We start from the raw sequence: 8,489 nt of genomic DNA on the forward strand, positions 1-8,489 counted from the left end.
AGCCCCCGCGGGCCGGGTTCCCCTGCGCCGGCAGCCCAGGGGACGACCAGGAGGCCGGATGGGATTCACCGGCCCTGGGCCCAAAACACCGACGGGCTCCCGCCGGCTGCCGCTGTTCACCCCCCGCAAAAAACCACACAGGGAGGGACAGTCTGTGCAAGGAGGTGCCCCTGGTACCCGGGGAGGAAGAGACAACTCAGTTAGCGTTTCAGGACTTTACTATGGCCCACGGTAAGAGCAGAACGGGACTTTTAAATATGTTACAAACCAAGACATGCTTCAGGGGAGCGCAAGACTGGCTAACTGCGGCATATTAAGGAGTAGTGTGGCTTCGATTCAGGGTCGACACAGCTCAGCGGTGGAGCCAGGCTGGCCCCCAAGAGCCTGTGATGGCACTCGCAGCACGCTCACGCCCAGTGGGAAGATGCCGAGACAACCGTGCAAGCTGTGCTGCAGCCTCTCCAGAGAGGCCCGAGGCCAGCAGGGTCCCCGGGGTTCTCCGCTTCCTGGCTCTGCCATCACTCTGCCGCAGGTTTTGCTTCCTTGGCTGTTTCCAGCCGCGTCAGTATTTCATTCCACTGGACAAACTGCTTGGACAGAAGCAGGGTCTGGACATGACTCTTAAGGAAAGAGATGTGGAAACTGCAGGGAAGAAGCCAAGTCAGGGCACCCTGACAGCACAGATTCCTTGGGAGAGGAAGAGGTCCCAGGCACCAGGCTGTAGAAAGCCTGCACTGACTCAAACCATCCAGGCGCTGAGCCGCTGCATAGCGCCAAACACTGACGGAAGTCCAGAAAGCGCTTCTGAACACGGCATAGCACTGCATTTCAAGCGACTTTCTACAGAAAAGATCAGAGCTTCCCTACCTGTTGTGGTTTTAGGATGTGTCTCAGCACTGGGATCCTACACAACCAGCATGAGCCGCTGTTTGGCTCCGGCACGTTGTGGGGACCAGCAGCCACCTGACAGAGATGCTAACGTCCCGTCAGCACTCTGCACCAGCACATGCACAATGCACTGCTCCTTTGTGCCAAGCTGCACTGCGAGCAGAACCAGCACAGGGGCTCTGGCTCACAGGTGGCACCCTGCCCTTCCCGTCTCAGGGAGATGGGCGGTTCTGGCCTTCGGCTCTGCTCCAGAGAGGAGTGAGACAGGGACACTGGCATCACCATGTCAGAAAGTGCATTGCCACTAAACCCAGGAATGGGGATCACCTGCTTCCAACAATATCTGATGGGGCCAGGCAAGCCAGGAGACAGGCGGGCAGTTCCGTTGTGTCAGGCCCAAGGCTCAAAGGATACCGTTTTGTTGTAGTCTTCGAGGAGCATCTTGACACTGTCGGTGAGTTCTTGACGCTGCTCCTGCGAAGAGGGGAGCCTCAGTGAGCAAGCGATAAATAAGCTGAAGGTCATCTGTACTCCCAGTCCCTGACAGCACAGGGGGAAACTCATCCAAGGCCAGTACTGACCTTAGAGCTTGGGCCCTGGCTGTGGCCACTCACTGCAGCTCGAAGTGCTCTACCAGTCAAGAGACAGGTTACAAACACCCATTTAAAACTGCAGCATGAATATCCCAGACAAGATGGAAAAATAAATCTGCTATAAATGAGCAATTCAAACAATTGCAAATACAGGGATGTCAGTACAGCCACTAACAAATGGTTCCTCCTCCCTGCTAGTCAAGACTGTCAAGAATAGTCACTCTACCTGCTGTTGAATGTGGATTTGAGAGAGGCGCTGTAGTTTGGCTGCATGGCCAGGAACCGCTGAAAACAGAAGAGAAATCCATTTTGTGTTTGTTTACATCATGTGGGATTAGTTACCAAAATAAAGACCATTCCTTCCCTAGGAATGCTCCTGGAGAAGGAATGGCACAGCAGAACTCCACTCACTGAACGCAAGCGCCACGCACCACAAACACACTTTTTACACCACACAAACCCGCTCGCTACCCTGAACATTAAACACCAAGTTTATCTGCTAACCGCTTCTGGATGGCATGAGTTAGAGGATGCCTGCACTGAGAACTACATCAGAGTAAACCACTTGGATAAACGTTAGGGCAAGCAATTAAAAACGCAGCTCCACCTACGCCAAGAGCAGGGATGTTCTGGACATAAAAGAGCTCGTAGGCAGGAGTGGCTCCACAGCCTGGTGACCATACACAGTGCTCAGCCACCAGTCTCCACCCTCTCTGCCAAGCTGCTGTCTCTAACGTGCTTCCTACTCTTATCACCTCCTTGACCTTGCATGGGGTGTTAGAGCGGCATGAGGGAGGAGCAGACATACTTCGTACCTACTTTACTCACACCAGGCTGTGTGCTTAGCTGTCCTCAAGTCTGAGGCTCAAGAGGGAAAAAAAAAAAAAGAAAATAGGAAAAATAGGATAGGCAACAGCTTGGTGGCATTTGCAGCTCAAACGTGCAGAAGAACATGCATACCTTGGATACTGGCACTGTCCAAGATGGGCTGGAGGTTCTTCACCTGCTCCAGAAGGGCTGCTCGGGAAGGAATAACCTGCTCCTCTGGTTGGGGAGAGACGAGAAGCAACATCAGTAAATACAAGACGCTGCTTTGGCTTTTCACAAATACTGCTGATCTAGCTATACAGAAAGGGGCTTGCTTATGATTTTGTTCACTTTTGTGTTGCTCATCCCTGCATCTTGGTTCACACCAATTTAAAGCAGGAGAATCTCCACCAAGTTTCATTTGCAGACTATACCAACACAAGGCTGAACCAAATTCCTTGGGGCAAGAGTGGACAAGGCTAGAAGGCGTTTAAAATACATCCAAAGGTCTTCCATTTTTGTCACAGTTTGGAGGGTAATGGAAGTGGAGGGAGGAAAACTATTCTAGCTCCAGTTTTTCTTTTCAACCTTTTATTAATTCAAGGTTAAACTGATCAATACTAAAAAGATGCACAAGGGAGTACTAAGGGTGACAGACATCCTTGTACAAACCATCTCTTTGAGAGCTCCAAAGAGGGTGCCTTGCCACATCTTTACAACTAAAGAAAAGAAACCCATCCCCATCCAGCTTAGGTAAAAGACAACTTTTGCAGGCCTAAAAAAAAAAAAAAAAAAAAGCCCCATCTCCTCTCATTTCATGCCATACCTGCCAAGATGAACTGCAGCTTCATGGCGTCTGGAACAGCCATCCTATCAATGTACTGAGGGTCGAGATATTTTATTACATCTTCAACTAGAGTGAAAAACAGGTTTGGAGTCAAAAAGTTGGAGAGACATTATGGCATTTACAAGTGCAAACTTCCGCCACGCTATATATCAGGTTACTTTGTAAACACTGCCCACTTAGGGTCTTTTTTTTTTTTTCCCGATTCATGAATTTCTACAGCACTTGAAAATATGGAGCATGGTGACTAAGAACTGTCAGACCTCTTAAGCCAAATAACTGCTTTGTTATGGACACCCACAACACTTGCTTTTTACTTGGATAATGAAACCAAAGGTGACTGAAATCTGCTTCTTCCCGCCCTTGACACAAAATCAGACAATAGCTCTTCATCCTGGCCCTTAAAATAATCTACAAATACATGGTTTACATTTTTATACCAAATGGTCACTACAGTCTAGGACAATGACCCTCCCTACACCATGTGCTCCTTCTGCGATACCAGACAGCAAAACTTGGCCAAGAGGCAGCTTTGCAGCAGAAAGCACCACTCCACTGTCCACTCCTGGTATCCCCCAGTTTGCAGGCTGCTCCCCGATCCATCCACCGGTGGCTGCGTGTGATCCTTATCGCTCCCACCAGACTCAGAGGAGAGCTGCTTGAGCACGCGTGAGAGGTCCAAGCATGCAAGAAACCATTTCAGGAGCTCATGCTCAAGGGCTGTAACCCTCAAGGGCTGCATTTCAGGCAGAGCAAATCGCTGCAGTGATACAGGCAGACATCAAGCACACAACAGGTTGCAGCAGCTTGTTTGCCATGCCCAACAGCTAGGTGGGAAAATTGCAAGCGGAAAGACACCTCACTCAGTTACTTATTTTTTTTTGCCAAATATGCAAAGCAAGAGCCCAAATCAAACGAACTCACACGAAGAGGAGGGAAGGGATTTTTGTTTAAAGCAGCAAAAGGCTACACAGGGGTTTCAAATTCCCCCAGCCCTCCCAGCTCCCCCCTCCCCGAGGCCACTCACTTTTCTTAAACAGGATTTTGATCCTCTCCCTCTTGCCGGCGATATTGCTCAGCGCCACCTGCACCTTCACCACCTCGTCCACCACCTGCGGGGGCACAGAAGAAAGGGACGGGCCTGTCAGAGCCCGCCAGGTTGAGCAAACCCAGACCCCTGTGGGCCTGGGGCTGGGCCTTGCCCTGGGAGGAGGCCGGGCCGGGCCGGGCCGGGCCGGGCCGGGCCGGGCCTGAGCAGGCCCCCGGGATACGTGCAGGACCTCGGTCTCTGCGGAACCCCTCAGCACCTTGCCCGGCCCGGAGGCCCCGTTGCCGATGCGCTGCTCCAGCTCCTCCAACCGCCACTGCAGCCGCCGCAACTCCGTCGCCGCCATTTTGCCGCCGGACAGGAAGAAGCCGCCCGTCGCTTCCGGCCCGCCCTTGCCCGTTGCCATGGCGGCGCGTTGCTAAGGGGGCGCTGTTGCCATGGAGACGGAGCCGGCCCGTCTGGGAAGGGGTGATGGCGGCGGGAGTCGGGGGCGGGAGGTGCGAAGCCCCTCTCAGAGGCAAGGAGGGGAGGCTGCAGCCGGTCGATGGTGATTTGCACTGCAGAGGGAGGCGTGTGGGCCTCCCGCCGCCCCGGGCGGTCGATCGCCTCTTCATTCCGGCGTAATCCTCCAGGAAAGAGGCGCTTGGATGTATTAAAAGAAATTGATGTAGCGATCTATGGGCCGTGTGGATGCAGGGCCTTTGAAATCCAGGAAGCCTCTGTGGGCTTTCCCCGAGGCCTCAGCCCACCTGGGTTCACCTTTCTCCTATCGACCGCCACAGGCGACGCTCACTAAAAAGTGAGGCAGTAATGAACGCAGCAGCCACCCCCAGCCCTGCCACCACCTGCAACTGGCACTCACAATTACATAGATGCCTCAAGGGGACAAGATGAATTCATGGCAGCAGCATCCATCACAGAGGAAAGTCCAGAAACTTCCCAAACTAGAGACGGAGAAGCCCAGGAGTCTCCAAAGCACCTTGCGATGCTCCCTGCATGCCGTGCCACTGCCCTGTCATGGCCACATGTAGCCTCAGCATTGTCTGAGCTGCCCCAGGCTAGAGGGCAGTCCCCGTCCCCCTCCCACTGCTAGCATCGGGCTGGGTGCTGTGCCACCATGCCCCAGGCACCAGGGAACCCTGGGCAGGGTCCCAGACTAGGCTTTTAGGCCAAAACCATCTGCTAATGGTGTGTGCTGCGTTAGCGTGGCTGGCAATGGGGGCTGCATGGCTTTGGAGACCGTCCCAGTGCCCCTTGGCGAGAGCAAACCCACCATGCCCTGAAAAAGCTTCAGCCCTCTTGATGTGTTCCTGTGGGGAGTAGAATGCGGCTGCCAGGCTGCAGGAAGGAGCTGTGGGGTGGTTCGGGGCCCCAGCAACACCTCTGATGCCCCAGATCTCCCTGGAACAGCTACTCAGAGCACTCAGGCAGCAGAAGCAGGCTGAGGTCCCATGTGCTCTGCCTTTTATTCCCAGGGATCGATAGCTGGGCTGTGGAAGAGGCATCTTCAGAGGTGAAGAGCTGCGCTTCGTTCTACAAAGATGACAATTAGAAGTGTTTTCATTACTAGAAGTGGCCGAGGGCTACAGCAGGGGCCAGGAGCTGTGCACACAGTGCTGCTCTATGTTTAGAGGGTACTGGGTCTGCCCATGTCTTGTGCCCAGCGTGATGGGCACTGTCCATGAATACACAAATCCCCATGCTAGAGGGTCACAGATAAACTGACCCTCCCACAAGGTTAAAAACTGAGGCAGTCCTGGGACTCAAGCCCTCAGTGGTGGGGTTTAGGGTTGGAGGACATCCCATGGATGTCCTTTAAGGTCCCATGCAGCCCACACACCTTGGAGTGAGGCCGAGGCCACAGCACTGGCTGCTTGCAGCCCAGCACAGTGTGTAGTGAATCTGCCCCATCAAGAGGAGAGCTTCGACCTTGTTCCTGTCCCTGGAGCCTGCAGTGGCACAATGAAGCCAGGGCCGCCTGTCCCCAACCCAACACTCAGCCTGGATCCAGCGCTCCTCCTGCTAGGCTGGATTGTCCCCGCATCCTCTGCCTCCTCCCTCCCGCTCAATTACAGTCCCTGCAGGACGCGGGAAGCGGGCATTGATCAGAGCTGGTTACTTAGGTGACAGCAGCTGTGTCGCCGAGCCCCCCAGGGAGGGTGGCAGCACACATCACCCCCTGAGCTGTGTAACGAGTGGGGACGCGGGCCCACCTGTACCCTCACGGCTCCCCGGGGCCCTGGCGCTCGATAAACTGTGGCCAGCACTGCCTGGCAGTGACAGGGGACATGAGACCCCAATTAAGGCTGCATCGATCCCGCTCCAGCTCCGCTTGGTGGGCTGTGCCGTGGCTGCAGGAGCTCTGTGCCAGGGCTCAGCTGCCTTGCACCCCGGCACTCCTACCCCAGAGCAAACACCCTGGGGCCATCTTGCAACCTGGGGCACAAGCACACACACCCACGAACACACAGACACAGAGGGAAACCCCACTGCAGCCTGGTGTGCACACACACACGTTCTCACACAAACACACTCCCCACACACACAATCCCATGTTCACAGCCCTCCTCATCCTCTCGCCCACCTACAGGTCCCCGCTGGCTGCCTCGGCCCAGGGCAGCCCTAAGGTCCTCCTCAGGGGTCCCGTGTCCCCCGACGTGTCCCCACGCGTCCCTGTCCCCAGCCCGGCCCCGGGGCGAGCAGCGCGGCTGCAGCACCCTGGACAGCGCCCGCGCTGCCCGGCCGGGCCCGGGGCTCCGGGGGTCCGGTCTGGGAAGGTCCCCGGGGGGCTGAAGGGGTCCCAGGGGCGACCTCTGAAACAGGAGGTTCTGACCCCTTGGGTGCCAGGGACCTGGCTTCATGGGTGTCGGGGGTGGGCCCGTCCTCATGGCTGCTTTTGGCGGGGCTGTCTGTCCCCGTGGGAGCCCCCTCTGCCTCTTGACACGGATGTGCAAGTGCACGTGTGAGCACGGGCATTGGCACACGTATGTGCGAGTGTGACTGTGCATGATGGTGCATGCCACTCAGTTTGTGTGAGGGAGCACAAGTGATCCGTGCAACTTTGTGTGGCAACTTTGCTGTCTGCTCTTCTCCACACTTTCCCATGTGCATCTATGGGAAAACAGAAAAGCGACTTTTGACAAGAGCGATTGGACAAGGGGTACTGGCTTTAAACTGGAAGAGGGTAGATTTAGATTAGAGGTAAAGAAGAAATTCTTCACTGTGAGTGTGATGAGGCACTGGAAAATATTGCCCAGAGAAGCTGTGGATGTCCCATCCCTAAAAGTGTTCAAGGCCAGGCTGGATGGGGCTTTGAGCAACCCGGTCTAGTGGAAGGTGTCCCTGCCCAGGCTGGAACTAGGTGGTATGTAAGGTCCCTTCCAGCCCAAACTATTCTATGATTCTACATATGTGCCCATGAGCACCCATGTGTGCGCCTGTGTCTCCCAGCTTCAGCTGGGTCACCTGTGACCTCTTTGGGTGCTGCCCAGGTGCCAGGTTGGCCCAGTACTACTTGCACCTTGCCTGGTGCAAGGCCACAGCCCCATGGACATGACCTTAGCAGCCCCACAGACATGATCCTTGGCTGGTGTAGTCAGCCTAATGGGATTCCCACCCATGGGTGAGCTGCCGCTGGACAGCTTGTGGGGCCAAGCCTGGCTGGCACAGCTGGATATGGTGCCCAGTCTGATCCAGCCCGTGCTTGAGGGCTCTGGTGGGTGCAGGGCACCTCTTTGCTCCCCAGAGCCCCCAGAAAGTGGGGCAACCCTGCACTGGAGGCAAAGGTGAGGCGGGCTGTGAAACCTCAGGCACTATAGCTGCCTGGCAGGGTGTCAAGGGCTGTGGGGGTGTCCTGCACCCCCAAACTGTTCCCAGCTTGGGCAGTGGGGCTTGGTGGGTGGCACCATGTCACACATACTACCCTCAACACTGGTTTGGTTCAGCAGTTCATTTCCTTTAATACATACACAGAGTGGCACGGCCGCAGTGGGAGTGCGGGGGGGGAGCCTGGCAGCACTGAGCCCCAGCCCCCCGCGCTGAGGTAGAGGTGAGTGTTGCTCCCCGCTTGCCTGCTTTGGCACCCAGGGGTGCAAGCGGGTGAGGGAGGCACCCGCCCAGCCCCAACGAGGTAGTTCAGAGTGCCCTCCATCTCCCTGCCCATCTCAGCCTCCGGGTGGTCTTTGGTGGTGGGGGGCACTGCTGGGCCTCCTTGCTCTGCCCCCACCAACAAACTCCTCCCAGTGCACAAGCCCCACCCTGATATTAAGCCCCACCCCCCCAACAACCCATCACGTCTCACCCCCACCGG

General features: G+C 55.8%; 1 protein-coding gene across 1 annotated transcript; it reads right to left on the bottom strand.

The window, feature by feature from the left end:
- Window positions 1-238: 238 nt before the first annotated feature.
- Window positions 239-4,539, bottom strand: DCTN3 (dynactin subunit 3). The gene is made up of 7 exons (XM_086770390.1): window positions 4,440-4,539; window positions 4,160-4,244; window positions 3,115-3,201; window positions 2,442-2,525; window positions 1,708-1,766; window positions 1,303-1,362; window positions 239-608 (listed from the first exon to the last, which is right to left on the bottom strand). The coding sequence occupies exons 1-7, from the start codon at window positions 4,524-4,526 to the stop codon at window positions 519-521; spliced, it is 552 nt and encodes a 183-aa protein (XP_086626516.1). The 5' UTR covers window positions 4,527-4,539; the 3' UTR covers window positions 239-518.
- Window positions 4,540-8,489: the final 3,950 nt, after the last annotated feature.

The sequence above is a fragment of the Chlamydotis macqueenii genome, chromosome Z (assembly GCF_036417535.1).
Source record: "Chlamydotis macqueenii isolate bChlMac1 chromosome Z, bChlMac1.mat, whole genome shotgun sequence".
In the NCBI taxonomy this organism is placed as follows: domain Eukaryota; kingdom Metazoa; phylum Chordata; class Aves; order Otidiformes; family Otididae; genus Chlamydotis; species Chlamydotis macqueenii.